Below are 18,671 nucleotides of genomic sequence, written 5' to 3'. Positions count from 1 at the left end.
CAATGTGGGACTAGTGTCATGTAGGAACTATTTTCTTTCTACCAAACTACACCTGCCAACAGTATCACCGCACAGAAGGGAAGTGTGCATCTACTCATGAACAAGATCGGCTTTCGAAGCATTAGATGAAACATTAATGGCATTGTCCTTGGCTGAGCTATAACATTAGCTAGGTTAGTGGTGCTAGGTGAGCTAGCAGTAGATGCACACTTCCTTTAGTGTAGTGATATGGTTGTTTGGTAGAAAGAAAATAATTCCTATATGAAACTGCTCACAACAAGGTCTGTGGATTATCTTAAGTAACTGGATCATGATTTCTGGAAAGAGACATTGCTGTTGAGTTTTTGAAAGAAAGGCAGACATCTCTATGGCTTATATCTCCAACACTTGGCAACTCACACCAAAACAATCTTGATAAATTGCACTACATGTAAGAGGAAGCGTAGGATTATTATTTTATTTTTTTTGTCATTGATTTTTGAGTAACCTGTACCTTTAATATCAGGAATTTATTACAGGCTTCTGTTAGACAGTGCAATTCAAAATAGGAATTTCTATACAAATACAACAATTTGAAAGTGCTATTTTGGATTTATCAACCATATGATTGGTGGTAAGAAGCTGCAGACCTACATTAAATAACTGTTGATAGTAGAAAAAACACTATGTTCAACAACTCTGTAGGCAGCATGTCGGTGTTTCACAGGTGTTTCATTGACTTTGCAATATTATAATTACTCATCATCACTTAATTTTGTAACGAGAAATAAAAATCAGGATTCTGTAGAAATACTGAGCCAACATGGCTGACCCCAGAGCGCCAGTTGCATGCAGCACCGCCTCTCTCTCCCACCTCCACGACTGATGAAAAAGCGCATGAAACAGGAGAAAAGGAGGTGTGTTAGGGCATGCGCACACGGAGCTCGCCGCTCAGTTATCCCATTTTTTGAGGAGCCGAGCTTACGTCACGGGCTCGTCCACAGTGCTGGAGCTTGAGATTCACCATCCACTCATGCAACCACAAGCACGGGGAGGCATTGGCGCTCCGAGGGGAAAAAACGCTTTTACTTTTTAATTTTTCTTTTTAGTTTGGCACGGAATGAGCTGAGGGGAGCCGGCGGCTGCAGCGCTCCTGGACGTGTGGACGATTCTGGTGGCATGGTGTGGTGAAACAAGAGACCCCAGCAAAGCACTGAGAGACAGAGGTTACACAGTGCATCATGTTTGAATGCCGATAATCAATTAGAAATATACATGACTGTGCTGCTGCATTGCCTATAGCCTCGCCGGGCTGTAGCAACTCTCCTTTTATTGCTGAAGCCCGTCTGAAGCCGCCGCCGTGCTGAGGGGCTGAAGGGTGCAACTGAACGGACAATCGCACCCGGACCATTGAAGGGGTTCGGATGAGGTGGTCGATCGGGTTGTTCGGTTTGAGAAATCCAGCCAACTTTTCCTCTATTCCTTTCTAACAGCAGTGCCGCCGAGCATTGCTCAGGAGATGGCGATGAGGTTGTTCTACTTGGGATTTATACTCTGCTTGGAGATCATATCTCCTAACGGTGCAACCGTAGGTAAGAAGCCTGTTGTGTTATCTTGCATTGTGATACTCGAGAAAGCATGACCACTTTTTTTCCTCCTCCTGCAAAGCATCTGTGCACAGGCCTGTGTTCACCAGAGTTGGAGCCAACACCGCAAATAGGTTGACAATAACACAGTGTGCCCACAGCAGTCTCCTCAGAGGAAGAGATCGATAATTAGGAAAGCCTTTAATCACAGAAAGTAGCGCACAAATAAGCAGCGCTTTGGTTATTTTGGCGTAAAATCAGTCTGCGTTTTTTTTTTTTTTTTTTAGCAGTGCTCCTGTCTGAGCAGACAGAATGGGCCTGCCTGTAAGGATGGCAGACAGTGAGGTTATTCACTGTTGGAATATCCAGCAGGTAAAAGACAAACACTTGCATGAACGACCCATTTCCACAAAACGACATCATTTCTGACTGACTGCGACAAAATGGCTATATCCCCCCTCTCCCTTTTTTTTTTTTCAAGAAATACACAATTCCTCATGTCTGTTGTGTGTGTGGCTACAGCTGATAGCTACCATTCAAACCAAACGTGCTGATTTTTTATTCAGAAAAAAATCAGCAAGCAGCAGGCTTGAGTTTCACATCAAACCTGTGGGAGTCAGATCGGTCAGATCAGCTTGCGTGTTTGTTTTCAGTTACTCTTCGCACATGAAAACAACAGTTGTGTCTGCTCGTAAAAGGTGTAATCTTAATGGCGCGGCTTGTCCCGACGTGTGGCGTCAGTGGCTGGCTGGGAATCACAACTTATTAGTGACAGCCAGGTACTGTGTGATAGTGGAATGAACAGTTATCCTGTTACGTCCCGGGAGCGCCTTAATACTCCCGAATCCCTGATAGTAATAATGAGATATTAAATGCACCATTGCTCTTGTGACAATGCATTGCAGACCTGTTGAGCCTTTCCTCTCTTGGGCACTTTAAGGGAAGCCTGAAGGTGCAAAATAGCACATTTATTTGCGTTTGTTCTACATATGCCACCTTCAATATTTAACATTACACACAGTACGTTTACCCAGAAAGCACATAGGCTACTATATTGAGCCAACATATTGTCAGACTTCCGTAATATTTTGTGGATAAAAAACTGAAAAAGTCACACTCTACTACCCAAGTCAGACCTGACAGCTGTGTACATGCATGCATCAACCTGACATTTCATTTCACTGTTTTACCCTCTGTTTACTTTGGTGCCCAAAGGAAAACTAACACATTAAAACCTTAATTTTGCCACTGAAGCCAGCTGCCACTGTTAATGTCTCTACAAAAATAGCTTCCGCCCTTCTCTACGTTGGGAGATCTTATGTAAGTTTCATTAGATTTTGATGGAGGCTGTTCAGAGTGAAAGCCATAGCAGAGGTTACAGGAGTGGGCAAGCTCCTCCCACCTCCTCCATCAGTATGTAACATCTGGACACAGGGAGACCATTAATCCAACTTAGATCTGACTGCAAAAGAGGGGGGGAGGGACCAGCTGAAGAGCCGGGGGTGAGGGCGGGTGAAGCGAAATGAACTTCAAGAATCAGTCTGGGATGCTCTCTGAAACTGACACTTAGTTACATCACAGGGAGTCAGGGATGGGAATGATATTTGTGTGTGTATGTGTTACGTCATTAGTAACAGTTGATTTGTCAGCCTCCCATTGGAGCAGTGTTGGTCCAAAAGGGTAGAGATGGTCAAGTGAGTGGATATAAGCTCTAAGGTCGGCCACTTGGACTGGATTTGTCCGGATCACCGCTGGGCCACAGCATGAATTTACGAATGGGAAAGGATTAGTGAGAGAAAGGTCAAGAGGCCATAGTTGACAGTTAAACATTGGACAGACCCTTTTTGTTTGTTACTGATCTTTGGTGTTGATTAGTTTATTATCTTGGCAATTAGAGGTGTCATCCATCTTAGACTGACAAGATCCAGTCCAGTTCTGCACAGTACTGAGAGCCTTGTAGTTCTAGTGAATGAGGGAAAATGAAGAGTTGTGAACACAGTTTGAGTTGATGCTTGCACTAAATTTATGATTGTTGACATTTGGGACTAGGATTTGGCAATATATCAGTATTATACCAGTATCATGAAATAACACTCGTACATCTTAGATTTCGGATATCGTATTATTCCAAGTGTTGTCTTTCTGGGTTTTAAAGGTTGCATTACATTAAAGTGATGCAACTTTTCTATTATTTGCCTTTACCCACTTTGTCTTTATATCCAAATTACTAAAAAAATAAAATAAAATCAAAAATCTCATTGTGTCAATATTTTGTGAAAGCACCAATAGTCAACCCTACAGTATAGCCACAATATTGACATCGAGGTATTTGGTCAAAAAGATGGTTGTTTTTGATTTTTCGTCATATCTCCCAGCCTTATTTGGGATGCAACTAAAGATAATTTCATTATCTATCATTATTTCATGACTAATTAATCTGCAGATCCTTTCAGTTGTTAACTTATCAATTATTTGATCTACAAAATGTAAGAAAAATATAATATTCTAGAGCCTAGACTCTAAAGGCACATTTTCAGATTGCTCGTTTTGTCCAACCAACAGTCCAAAACCAATGGTATACAGTTTCCGATAGTAATAAGACAAAATAAAGCATACAATTCTAACATTTGAAAAGCTGGAAACATCAAATGGTTGGCATTTTGCTTGAAGAACAACTAATCAGTTAAAGGGCTGATATGATTTGTTGATCATCAGAAAATTCATCTGCAACTATTTCAGTAATTCATCAATCGCTTAAGTCAACTTTAATCAAAAATTGCAGAACATACCAAAGCTCCAGCTTCTCAGATGTGAGGATTTGCTGCTTTTCTTTGTTGTATGTGATGTTTGTACTAGTAAATTGAATATAATTAGGTTTTGGACATTTGGTTGGGCAAAACCTAATTTGAAGGATTTGTTGTGATGAGCATTTTTCACTATTTTCAGATATTTTACTGTCCAAACGATTAATTAAGAAAATATTTCACAGTTAAGTGATAGTGGAAACAATTGTTAGTCACAACCCTAATTGCTTATCCAAATACTTGGTGATTAATGACTACACAATCAATCAACTAATTGTTTCAGCTCCAGTTGACATTAAAGGAATGTGTAAGCCACAAAATGACCATTTGTAGGTCAGTTTGTTGTAGAACTTCCGAAACATATGCATTGTCATTTAAGAAAAAATATTGGAGTCTGGCTTAGAAGAGACCATGGATAAGTTTCACTTTTAGTTCAGTTTTAATTAGTAAAGTTTTAAGTGAAAATGTGTTTGGGAAGTACTGAGCATATGACTGGATAAATGAGACCTGGATTTTACTGCATGAGTTCTGTGAAAGTTTGAAATGGATGTTTTGATATAGTTTCGCTGTTGTTAAATGTGGGCCCCAATCAATCATTAAATCAATATTGGCCAATGTTTGCCATTTTCCGTGGAGGAATGTGAGAAAAACAAAGTTATCTTCATAAATTCAAGGAAATACAGCACAACTAATTGATTTACAAATGGTTATTTTGTGGGTGAAGTATTCCTTTAAGGTAAATAAAACGCTTTATTATTTTACCAGTCATTTTAGCATTTTGCTGAGAAAATAGCATTTCAGTTTTGCTTTATTTGTAGTTTTAATTCCATTCTGCATTCATGCAGCAGAATGGCCCTATGTTAAATGAAACCCTCCATATTTACTTACTGTTAAGAATCAGACATCCCTGTTGGATAACTTTACGACCACTGAGCTTACATGTAGAGGCAGAAGAATCCCGTCGGTGAAAAGTGTAAATGTGGGTCAGAGGCTAAAGAGGTTGAATTCCTGAGGAGCCTACGCTCTGTTTGCCTGACCTTTTTAATGGGACCTGGCTTTACCTTTTCCTTAGAACTGTCACTTGAAACATCTGCTGGAAAAATTCAGCATCCCTCAAACAAATTCAACAGCTAATAGAACTTGGATTGCTCTCTTTAGCGCTTCCAAGTGGAGGTCACTGGGGAGTGGTTATTGTAACCATGTACACCTGAGGCTGTCTGTTGATGCACTCTTATCAGGTAACACAGATAATCCCCTCAATGATTGTCTGCCATTCAAAGTCTCCTCACAGAGAAACATAGGATAAAAAGGTATAAAATATGTGGATTGAAATGCAGCCAAAGAGTGCAGTTTTGAGTACATTCTTTGGCTTCTGAGTGAGATTTAATGTAAAGCTTGTGCGCAGGTGTTTTGCATTTTGGTCTTGACCTAGTGAAAATATTTGTGAAATGATAATAGCAGGCGGTGGGATTCTTGACCGTAGCTGCAGAAAAGATCCCCTTTTTATCCCTCTACTTCCTGCGCTGCATTGCAATCATCTGTGACCAGAAGGTAAAACCAGATTAACATAAATGTCCTCAGTGTTGTTCCCCTCATATTGAAGGCGTGAGACCACAGATGAAAGAGTGTTTGTTGATTGTGAATAGCAGGGGTGTACTGTAATTGGTGTTTTCTGCTAGCTACATCACTGTTTACCCTGTTTAGCTCCCTAAGACCCAAAAAAAGAAACGGATCGGCTTCTTTAACAAAACAGGGTGTGTGGGTGGGTGTTAATGCAGCTCTGTAAGATTCATTGGGTTTTTGTCGGTGATATAATCAGGCTCGCTATGCATTACTGCTTTCCTTTCTTGTCAAATATGAAGATGCCTCCTAGAAATAAGTGGGGTTTTTTAACATCAGCATATCACATCTTTAGATAAGGATACATCACACTTCATAAAGAGAGTACGCAGAGAGCTGTTCAAATGTTGCAGAGGGTTGCAACGTTTGCCTGACACCTGGTACAGCTGTGAGAATACTGGCTCTGTGACTCGTGTTTTGCTTCGACACCATTAATGGTGAACTTTTGGACACTTTCTGCTGCTGCTCTTTGTGTGTCGGTCCCATTGGCTTTACCGGGTCACGCTCATGTACACCTCAGATGTTGCGGATGACGTTGGCTTTGTGCTAGACTGGAGAATCGTTTTGATCACAGGGACCCTCGGCTGTTTTCACACCTGGTCAGGGGGGAGAATCTGATATATGGAGATAAGATTCCAATTTCATGGACTGCTGCAATGTGTCAAAGCTGTTTACTTTAATCAAAGTCACAGCCACGGCTCTCAGTCATCGGTTTGTGGCTCTGCATGAAACAAACATTTGTGCTACCCGTGTTGTCGCAAAGATCTGAACAGCATTGTATCAGAATTACTGTAGCTGACGTAAATTTCAATACTCGGTTAACATGCACTTTAAAGGCATACAATACTGCGACATATATAACATCATATTACAAATCCAGTGTAAAGATATTGAGATCTGGGACAGCAAAATGAAAAAACAGCTCAAACATATGGTAATAAAATAATAAAAAATGTACAAAAATTCTGTTTATTTTAATAGTATTGCATTCCGTATTTATCATCATCATTTCAGCACAATAACAGGTAAACCTGTTAATAAGCCAACAATTTTTCAATGATTGTCCAGAAAATGTGTTGTCTGACATTATGTATGGATATATCATAATATAAAGTCAAATGTAGAGGATTTTTGCTGATGGTGTAAAGATCATGGATGTATAAAGAGAATGGGATGCAGTGTTGGAAGTGGGGATTCTTTCGTTCCTATGAAAGTTGCTAAGTGGTGCATAAAGCCAAAGCCAAAGAGATTCAACTTCCGTGTATTAAATTGCACACAAGCGCACTAGAGGCTCTCTCCAGTTGAGCAGGCTGCTTTCGAGTTAGCCCTCTGCCAGTCTGAGTGGGCGGAAGTTCGCTGCATAGATCAGCCTCTCATTGGGCGGAACGAGCCACCCGCTGAAGTCCNGTCCTGTAAGTGATATTTTTGTGGGCGTGTTACACCAAAACCTGTTTCCCCCCCGGCAATATTTTTGCAAGCGCACCATTGCTGTGGCACCGCCTAGAACGATTGTGATTGGTTGAAAGAAATACAAGCAGCCGGGGCGTTTTTTTCTCCAATCTTAAAGTGAGAGTTGGCCCAGCCAGACATTTCTTTTCTTGAGAAAGGTCTGGTGAGCGAGACTAGCCCTCTGCTAACTTAAATGGGGATAAAATGAGTTAATTGTGCAGCTCTTCTAGACTTTACAAATGTTATCGGACCGAATGGATCAAATTGTGCTTGTTAAACGAGTCGTCTCACAGGGGTTGCGACGCTCAAATGTATCCCTTACAGAGGTCCCTTTCCCAGTGGAGGTCTTTGGAAAAAGTCTGTTTGGGCCCAATGGCATCATGTGACAGACCCAGAAGTTGTAGTTACATGGTTTGGCCACTTTGGCTATATTATATATTCTGTAATTTAGTGCAACTTCAATACTTTAAATCTGATAACTTGCAGCCTCATGATCATCTAGCCTATCAGCACAACACCCCAAATATATGAATATATAAGTAGTACACCCAGCTGACCTAGCTGACACCTGCCAATGCATTTATGCAACGTGTCCCTAGAAAGGTTAACAGTCTACACACAATGTTGCCAGGTTACAACATGCGCTGAAAATGCAACAGCAAGATATAAACTGAATGCATCCTTTCAAAGCGTAATGTGACACTGCTACTTAAAACCCATGGGTAAGACTGCTTTTACATTCATTTAATGCACATTACATGAAAATCAACAGATCACATTCATCATATCATTAATACTTTACCCAATACCACAATTAACAAAAGCTCACAAGGAAGCATTAAAAAGATTGGAGACATTAAGTATGTTGACAAAAATAACATGTACATATGTACATACTTTCATTTCTGTTGCTCCGTAATCTATTATGCCTGTACTATCAGACTATATCTGCAACTATCAGGCACCTGTTATGATGATATCATAAACTGTAATCAAACAACTTGTAAAATCATTTCTCAGTGAAGTGCTCACATCACAATAAGCAGTGTTACTGACAGACATGTTTTCCATATTGATGTCTGTCACAGAAAAACACCTGTTGAGACACTGCAGCCAAATCTAATGAGCAGTAGTTTCACCTGAATTCTCTCAAATCTTGTGCATATATTTGAACAAATTCACTCTAGTTTGAAAACTATTATTAATAGCTGTTTATAACCTGTTTAGTGTATACTTCCTTGTCTGATTCTGTTATCACCTCAGAACTCCACTGCGTGTGTCTGGGAACCAGCTGAATGTACTCTGTGGTTCTTAACAATACTATCAAGATTAAAGGGCGTGTGTGTAATCTTTGACTTTAACCGTGCTTGCCAAGGTCTACAGCTTCTATGTAAAAGTAAAGTAACTAGTTCACTGTGATTTTCTGCTTTTTTTATAGGACAGTCATACTTTGTGAGAGTTAAATCACTCATGCATTATGGTGCGTTCTGCATTTTCAGAACATCTAAGGAACATTATGTGAAGTTGAGACTTTTATGTATCACACAGTCAAGTTATGGGATCTCACTGCTGAACAAAGAGGTCATCTGTTAAGATGTGAAGTGGATGACAGCTCATTTGTTGTATTGTTTATGAGTCATTCCCAGCCATTACTGAGCCAGGAACATTCCTCCCTCCTGCCTCCTTTAGAGTGAATCTAATGAGATATTCATAGAGATCCACTTTCATTCTTCATCTCAGGTAAATCTTTGTTTAATAACATACTGTATTTGTACCTTATTCTTGTAGCCTTGGATGGTTTTCTCCAGGTAGCTTCAGAGGACAGAGGCAAAGCAGGATTTACATTCATCTTAGTTGCAGTGAATGCCTCAATATATGTGGTCCAGCCCTCATTTTGTGGCTCACATATTCTGTTTTCATAACAGCTGAATCTGGTTTGACTTTTCCTCTATGGGTGCACAGAGCTGTGCTATGCATAGACTACACTGCGGGTGTGGAAGAACTCTTTAGAAGGCACCATGAGACCTATTTACGTTTATCTTTATGCCCATCAATCACACTCACTTGTGTATGTCTTTTACGGCGTTGCCTTTTGCTGCTCTGGCCTGTGACGTTCTGCAGAGCCTCATCATGTTACCTCCCGGGTCAAAGCTGCACCCTTTTGTTGTACGATGACACAAAAACGGGGCTTTCAGGCACAAGAGCAGGCACTAACTCAAACTCAGCCTTCTGCTGTTTATGCATTTTCAACCTCTTTGAAAATAGCTATTGTGGATTAGAACTCAAATAGCCTATGGTCATTGAATGTGCACTGTGAGCTGGTTAAAGTGCTCCAGTGCTTGGCTGTAGCTTGACACAAAGCTAAGTGGTCTGGATGGGCTCTGCACAGCGTGGCCATTGAAGAAGTTCATTCAATGGCTGCAGCAGTGGCCAGGGCAGGGCTTTACATTAGAAAGTTTATTAGAGGTGTGGACTCACATGACTCAGATTCAAGTCAGACTCAAGTCACAAATTTGATGACTGTAGACTCAACTTGAAAAAAAAGAATCAAAAAAGACTTGCAGCTTGACTTGGACTTTAACACCAGTAACTTGTGACCTGACTTGGACTTGAGCCTTTTAAGGTAAATTCTTGATACCTTCCCCCAAGCCCAAATATTTAAAAGTATATTTAAAAAGTGCACAATGAATCAATTAATTACCCTTCATTTACTGAATAGACTAATATTTTAGACTAATCTTTTTGTTTGATTTAGGGGACATTCACACCAGGCTAGTCCGGCGGACATGGTTCGATTGGGCGGGGAATGCCGAAAAATTTCACACCTTCATTTGTTTCGGTTCCCTTTCACACTGCACTTTTTAAAGCGGACCAAACCGCCTTGACAACATCATGCAGTTACTAAAGCTGCTCGTTTGGGGGCGGTATTGCCTGAAACGACCACTGACCAGGAAGAAAAAAAGCATGAGGAAGAAGAAAACCCAACTCATCGTTTAACCAGGACTGAAAACGGAAATCCATCCCCTTCAGCCGGCTTGGTCACCACAAAAACAATGGAGCAACACCAAATTTATGCAGTCTGGGGGTTTCTGTTTTTTCAAACCTAACTTATTTTCTCCCGGTTCGCACTGTTGGCTTTGGTATTTTTATTGTACCCAGAATGCACTGCGCTCTATGTCACTTCCTCTCTTTGGTTCACTTCCTCTCTTTGGTTGTCTTTGGTCGCTGGATAGTCCGTTTGCATTTCCCACTGTAAGCGAACCGCACCAGGGTTCACTTGCGAGACCCCCAGCTTTCAAGTGGACCAGGGTTTGCTCGTATGGTCTGCTTCAGAGTTCGAATGGGTGTTCACACCACTCCAAACAAACCGAACTATACGTATAAGCAGACCAGGGTTCGTTTAAAGCGGACCAAACAGCGCCATACAATATCACTTTGAAGAAAGAATAGTCTTACAGAAAATGTCTTATGAATTTTGGAAGAGAAAGTTATAGACATTTTTTCATGACGAGGTAAGTTAAATGCAGCAAGACAGGACAGAAATGCACAAAGTTCATTCTGTTGTGGTTACTAGTGCTGTATATGCCATGTTTTTTTATGTTAAGGTTCAGTCGCACTTGTTTTACCAAACATGTTTTAACAAATAAACACACATTTTAAAAAGCATTTATAATATTTATAAAGTTTATATATTATTACTCTATTAAAATGGCAGTGCATTTGGTGAAGAAGGCATTGTGACATGTTTAGGACTTGAAACTTTAAGTTTAGGACTTGACTACAAGGACTTGAGACTAAATTGGGACTTGCAAAACAATGACTTGGTCCCCCCTCTGGTGTTTATCACACTCTCTACCCTCTTATATTCCAAGTTTTATATCTAAAATGGTCTGACTTTTGTTAAAAAAATAGTCCATCTTCCATGTGAATAATTAATACAGCACAACATTCAAAATAACGGCTTCCCTCTGCCCTCTTTTTCTTCCCCGTGGTCCTTGTTTGGTTTTAATTGTTATTTATAATGCATGGGTTCTTGCTTTGAAATCCTGCTCAACTGAGCACAGAGAAATCATTTCAAACTTGACCTCAGGGGTCTAATAACATACTGTAAGCGCTCTGATTTTTTTTTTCTCCCCACTCCCTGAAACACTCTGAAAGTCCTGAGTTCCACAGTGGAGGACCAGGAAGGTGAGAAGTGATGGGTGATGAGAAACAGTCCGGTTTTATTTCCACATTCTCCTGTGGCTGCCATTGTACCCAGAGACCCATTTATTTACTCATTCATTCAAGTCATTTCACATTCCCATTCGTACTGTTATCTTTTAACAGCATTTAATAGAATCCATGCTCTATTGCTCAGCCTGGAAATTATCCACAAGGGCATTGGGTTGGTTGAATACCAGGTTGTCCTCGGTGTTGGAGGCATGCTTGTGAAACAAAAGTAAATTTCACATATCAGTTTGTTTGGTGAGAATTCCAGCTGAGTGTGTGCATTTGAATGACACGTTATTATCACAGAACTTTTTAAGTAATGGCTACCATACACTAGAAGACTTTGAAAACACTTTGAAAGACTAGAGTCTGACACCCTTTCACATCTAAAGACAATGCGACTGTTTTAGTCACACATTATAAGATTTTATTAAGACTGGGGATCTTGCAGGGTCACTATTTGCAATGACTACAATTAGATTCCTTTTAAGGTCACTCTCTGTCCTGCTCCTAGTGGAAAATGTTACGCCAAACTCCCTTTAAGAAATATGACATATGAACAATTCTTCATGTGTCTTCATAAACATAACTCCAGAAACACAATAAATAAAAGGTGTTATATGTTGACAGTATTCTTGTCAATTCGGCATTAATATAATCCATAAGCTGTATTGGTGTACAAACTTTACATTTTGGATTTTGTCACTTGAACTCAACACCAGCCTACGCTTGTTAGCTGTGCCATTTTAGTGGAGACCATGGGAATGAGAGGTGAGCCATTTCAAAAATCAAGATTTCTCACTAAAATAAGTGCTGGATGGTGAATCAGATACACGCCGAATTAAACATAGACTCTACTCAGTCCACAGCTCCACCAGTTTCTCCTGCTTTTCCATAGCCTAAGAGAACCGAGACTCGTTCATGTTCTCGCACCTCTTGGGAGTCCCCTCTGCGTTTACCATCCACCTGGTTTACTGCACCCATTCTTTACTATTTGTATGAACCAATACTACAAACTAACGATAACATTAAACATGTTTTACTTTGTTGGAACAGCAAAAAGACAGAGAAAAAGAGAATACAACAGACTTCAGACAGCGTAGACCACCTTATAACAAATGCTCAAGATCACGGGAGCGCACCCTTACTGTGGTAAAACTCTCATGATTTTATTTCAACATTGGAAATTCAACTGCTGTAGTGAAATCTCTTGAAAAGTCGTTGGTGTTAGGGTGGCATGAAGTGTAGCATGAAGTCAGTCAGCCTCTGTTACACTTTGTATATGCACTGTAAGCCCGTCTCACAGCGAGGAGAAACAAGCAACAAGTCATTTTCCCTTGAATTCGAAAGCAAAGCCATTTGGTTTCTTTGAATGTAGCTGCTCGTCTGTAACAGATTGTCTTTTTGAGGCAAAGCTACACACATGAAATCAATTAGAAGGTGCTGGAATGTGCTGCATGGATCTGGAGTTGATTTGTAGAGCAGGGATGGCTGTATTGAGAGAGACAGATCGGAGCGGGGGGAAGTGGGTCAGTGTTGTGGCCCAGCTGGTGATGGTGTCTGGAGGCCTCCATCACTTGGCTGCTGAATTGGTGCCACAACACCATTTACTCACCATCCCATCCTGCTCCATCCCACAGAGTTGCTCTCGGCCTTTTGAGATTGTTTAATAAAGTTTTTGGATTACATAAAAGCAAAACGACACCTTAAGTTTCTTCTGGCAAATGAAAAGCTGGCCGTGAAACTTTATTCTTTTTATTAGGCGCTCAGGAGGGATGTTTCTATAAGAGCCAGGCTCTGTATACGTTTATGCGTTTGCTCATTCGCTCGTGTTTAATGCTTTTTGCCATGCACAGTGCTGCGGGGCAATTCAGTGTGCACTGTTTAGACAGCGCAGAGCTCCAGTGGCCCTGCATAAGGAAATACAGTGTGTGCTCCGTACAACTGACAGTGTGCTCAAAATCAAACCAAGTCAGCCAACTGGAGCCGGAGCATCCACATAGTAGGAAGCAACTCAGTGATTTATAGCGTGGTGTGTGCGTCAACTCAGGATTAAAACATTTGTTCAGTGAATTTTTTAGTGACAACACTGTGGAGAAGCTTGTAAGTCAGTGTAGCTTTTCTTACACAATCATGTGTAGCCCTTTATTCTCCCCTCAGGGCATTAAAATGACCAAGTGTACTGGATTCAGCACTTTAAGAGGACCTTTTAAGAGGATCATATTCCTTCTGGAACAGGTTTGGTTGTGTTTAGGAGCTTTTATCAGTAATTTTTCATGGCAGCCAGCGCTGCTTTTCTCTGTTACACTTATCCCCTTCTGCAAGTACACTGCTAGATGTAGCTACATGGGAAACAAGTCATGTCTTTTTCCAATATAATGTTAATTTCTCCGTGATTTCGGATCACATTCCTATGGGAACACCTCCGGTTGTGTCTAGTCAGCTTTAATTGGTGATTTTTGATTTTACAAAGTGCCACTATTAACCATTACAGTCATTCGCGGGCTGCATGTACCCTGTTAAAGTACGTGTAGCTATAGGCGAACGTCAGGTAAACATGTCATCTTAGTTGCCAATGTTGGTAATTCCTCCCTGATTTTGTATCAGATACCTGCTGGAGCATGTCAGGTTGTGTTCAGGAGCTTTTATTGACACATTTTCATGGTAGAAAGGGCCGCTATTCTCAGCTACAGTAATTCCTTGGCTGCAATGATGGTGCAGAGACACCGAGACGTGGTGAAATCGGAAACACTGACCAATCAGAGCAGACTGGGCTTTAAGAGACAGGCGCTTAACTCAGACGGAGGATGACTCAGCACAGACAGTATGAGGACAATAAAGTGTTTTTTGAAAATTAAAGCTTGCAGGCATGTTTTAGTAGGAACATGAAATACAAGTATGAACCTGAAAATGAGCATAGAGGAAACTTTAATGTATATTTTTAACATTTCCTGATTTGACAAAATAATGAGGAAAGACATCGTTTCTAATTTTGACCACAAACATCCCAATTTAGTGTCCTTTAAATCTTCTAAATAAGAGCTTTAAAACCATTGAGAAAAATTCTTTAATCCGATGTTAAGTTGAGTAGAAACATTAATCCTGTGTCTAATGGACAAATACTCTAGACATTTTTACAGTGTACTGGCCTTTAGGCATTCTTGGGCGTACAGTAGCCTCGAGGTCTTCTGCTTCCACATTTAATGCCTTTGCTGTATTACTCTCCTTTAAAGATATTATAACTGAAATACCCTGTCAGTGCAACATATTGTAACTACATTAGAGTGACAGAGACAGGCATTTTGGTTTTCGTGGAAGACAGCTGTTTGTTTTGGGTTTTTTTAAACCAGCCAAATAAAGATATTCGTACATGGTGTAATTTATCTTCGGAAATAGAAACTCTGTTTCCTGTAGAGCGTCCAAAGTTGCTTTTACTGAGTAATGGTGTGAAATTCAAAACTCTTAAGGGTTTCAGCTAAGTCTGTGGAAATTGGTTTTCTCGTTTTCTTCTCTAATTAGGTGGGTTTTTTTTTTTTGCTCTAATAGATACCCAGAGGATGGTTGTTTTTCTCAGGTTATCTTAATGTGAAGGGAGCCGTTTTTTATGTTGAAGTGTATACCATACTTTTCTAACTTTAAGAAGCTGATCATCTGCAAGAGATTCTTACTTTTAATGAGATAATCCTCCTGTTTGTGTGAATAGAAGAGTCGAACACTGTGGGATTTCCTACCATTTAGTCACAGCAGTGTGATCAAGTTGCTTTTCAGCTGTGGCAGGAAATACTTTAGTTCAATTGGCATTATCAGGAGGGTACTGTGTTGGAGGCAAACACACTGGGCTCATAGGAGTTCCTGTAAGTAGAGTATGTACCTTGATTCAATGGGATTGGTGTTTGCTGTTGGTCCAATCCCAGGAGACCAAATAAAGGCCGTCTTCATTCCCTTTTGTAGGTAAAAGTGGACTCAAATGGTTTAACATCCCAGCCTGATTTGGACCCTCCAAAAATTGTCAGCATTTTGGCAGGAACTTTGGAAAAAAAGGCGACTTTGCAGGCTGAATTAACAATTCACATCTCTGTTTGAGATATTTCAGTGGGCTTTGAAAGAGGACTGCTGAGGGGGAAGGCTGCCAGTCTTTCCCCCAGTCTCTAACCCCTCCTCTGCCACAACCTCCAATTAGGCTCAGAGGTTCTCCCCTCTGTGGTCATTTCATGCTGGTGTGTAAAGCGATGATAAAATTAGAACCCACAATGTTTTATTTCCAGTTTTATGCCCACTCATAGGGAACAACTGGCTCAGCCCAGCTGCTTCACACAGGGGACCAGAGAGATGGAGGGAATGCCTTCACATAGCAGCCTGTCTTCGATGCTTTTACTCATTTCAGCTCAGAGCTCAGTCAGTGTGGCTGTTTGGCTGCTGGTCGTATTGGCAGATTAAATGGCAACATATAAGCGCAGGCAAATCCAATGTATTTACCACCATACAAAATGTACCAGGACATTGGTTATCTAAAAGGAAGCAAAACTAACAAGTTGGCCTCAGGCCATTGCTCGCCTCTCTCTCATTGCTTCATCGAGGGGCTGGGTGTGTGCACGTTGTCGAAACTGATTCAGTCATTGGTCTCTATCCATTCTTTTGCAGCTCTCTGTCTCACACTCATTTCGAATTTTATATCCTGTCACATTCTTACAACATTTGATACGCACTCTGTATAACAGCGTTTCATGGCTGAGTTTAAATCTCATTCTCTTGCATCACTTGAATTTAGTTTTGTAAGCCTTGCCCCTACCATTGTGTGGAGAGAAGAAGGGAGCGAACGCTCTGCATTTTAAAACCCAGCTCCCTCTCTTTCTCTTAATCTCCTCAAATATCAAGGTGTTGTTCACATAAGGAAAGCTGTGATCTGATCCCTGCAACCCTTCAGCTTCTAATTGTATTTACAAAAACATGACACTCAGTAGTCTCAGTGTTTAGTGCTTACACATACACTTCACTGTCACATGAAAAAAAAAAAAAGACCAGGGTCTAAACCCTTTGGTCTGACAGTCAAAAGGAACGTGATTGCAATGATACACTAGCCTCATGCTCTCTTGTGATTTCAGTCACATCCCAGCCCCCTTGCGGTGCACCCCCACCCCACCGCCCACCCCAAACACCTCTCTGCTTGCCAAGTACGTAGGGAGGCAAGTCATCCAGGGCGAGAGAGGGCTCAGTCCCTGCAGAGAATCACAATGAGACCTTCGGCGCTGTCCTTCCCCGAGCATTGCTGCACAACAGTACAGTAACAGCAACCTCATGCCAGAAATGGTCTTTGTGGTCTTTCTTTTTATTGTGTGTAACATTTTTGACCACTCGCGCAACAGGAAGAATTTCACTTGTATATATTTGGCAACCTATTTTCATTCTTTCTTATTCTGAGAGAAAATGTTTCCATAGAAATTCAGCTTTGATTTGTATCTAAGTTGGATTTGAATTTGCCTATTTTAGTGAAGGATTATGCCATCAATGAATTTCAAAATGTACTCTTACTCTCATTATTGCATATAGCCTTTAAAGCTATACCATGCAGGATTGGCAGTTACAGTTTGTAAACACACTTGCCAGCTAAAATGAAAGTAAAAGCCAACCCCAGATTCATTCTTGTTTGGTGTTTAGCTGCGCTATATTTGTTTTTTTCTGCACTGTGTCTCTTGGATGCCTGCTGCTTGCGGTCTGACATATGGTCACTACCTTTTGATGAAGTCTCGACCTCACCTATCCACTATGGGGGGGACATTGTTTTTAAGGAAAATTTTGCCTAGTATACCTTTAGGTGTTTTAACATTGTCTTCCATTTAAAGGATCAATTCACTTAAACTACAAAATAAAACACCTAATGGTATGCAGCCATGAAAGTAGTTTCAATTGATTGTTTTTGCATCATTTAAACCCTTATGATCAAAATGTGAGCAGGAATGTGTCTTAACAAACAATTGAAACTACTTTCTACCAGAAAAATAGGTCAGATAAAAAACTGACGTGTTCTGTAGATTGTGAGGAGTGACGGGGACAAGGGTTTTGAGAATATAGATTTCCAGTGTTGAGAGCAGCACAACTGAAATTCAATTCACCTTAGCAGTATAGGGGTGGAGGCTGATATGTCTAATCTCCTTATCTTCTTATCTTAGCTTAAACCTGGGTAAATAAATCCAAATCTCCGTGGCTAGACACCATAAGAAATAGATTAGAAAATATGTTTTTTTTTTGCAATTTGGGTGAACTGTACCTTTAAGATACATTTTTAAATAAGTGACTAATTCGGTGTTGACAGACTGATGCAACACTGTGTAGGTAGAGCTCCGTTTGACGAGGGCTTTTTCTGAGTGTGGCTGAGTTAAAGCATGTCAGCTGTGTCAGACTGCTGATGGGTCATGAGCGTTGCTGTGGTGCTTCTAGCCTGTGGTACACCTCAACAATCTGTGCTGACTTACTGCCCAGAACTACCGCGCTCTGCACTTTCCCATGGGTCAGGCGGTGATTGAATGCCCAGTTATGTCTGTGCTGTGACACATGAAAGAGCCTCTGTGGTAAAAGTTGAAAAACACCTTAAGAGTAGTAAAAAAAAAAAGCGGAAAGAAATGAGATGTCCGTAAGAAGAGAGGAAACAACAAACAAACCCCAGAACTAAAAGGCACCACTGTTGGTTGTAAACTTGTAGAGGAGTTTTTTTTCCTGAATAGAGTGTGCCTGTGGGTCTTTTGATACAAAAACATCATTGTAAACTTGGGTTGACCCTTGCATGTTGCTTTGCCCTGCTGAGCTAAGATCTATGTTGCTGGAAGCTGGAAATTTCCTATAGATTCTGCACAGGAGAGAATATTTAAAAGAGTGCTTAAAGACATTATTACACATTAAAAAACCATTCGCTTTAATGCTGGTATTTTTTAGATTGGGAGCTGGAGAATTGCACTTCTCTCTAAATGTATTTGTGATTGAAAAGCATTGCCAGCTACAGTTGCTCTTCGTGATGACACATCAACTT

General features: G+C 40.6%; 1 protein-coding gene across 1 annotated transcript in view; it reads left to right on the top strand.

Moving 5' to 3' along the window:
* Positions 1-969: 969 nt before the first annotated feature.
* The window catches only part of lrp1ab (low density lipoprotein receptor-related protein 1Ab), a 118,659-nt gene continuing 100,957 nt past the window's right edge, over positions 970-18,671 (top strand). Inside the window, exon 1 of the mRNA XM_050063782.1 lies at positions 970-1,571. Within this exon, the coding sequence (XP_049919739.1) occupies positions 1,499-1,571 (73 nt within the window). The 5' untranslated portion in view covers positions 970-1,498. The remainder of the gene's footprint in view (positions 1,572-18,671) is intronic.

This window comes from Epinephelus moara, chromosome 16 (assembly GCF_006386435.1).
Source record: "Epinephelus moara isolate mb chromosome 16, YSFRI_EMoa_1.0, whole genome shotgun sequence".
Taxonomy (NCBI): Eukaryota; Metazoa; Chordata; class Actinopteri; order Perciformes; family Serranidae; genus Epinephelus; species Epinephelus moara.
The sequence above is the reverse complement of the archived record's forward strand: the minus strand, read 5'-3'. Positions and strand labels throughout refer to the sequence as shown.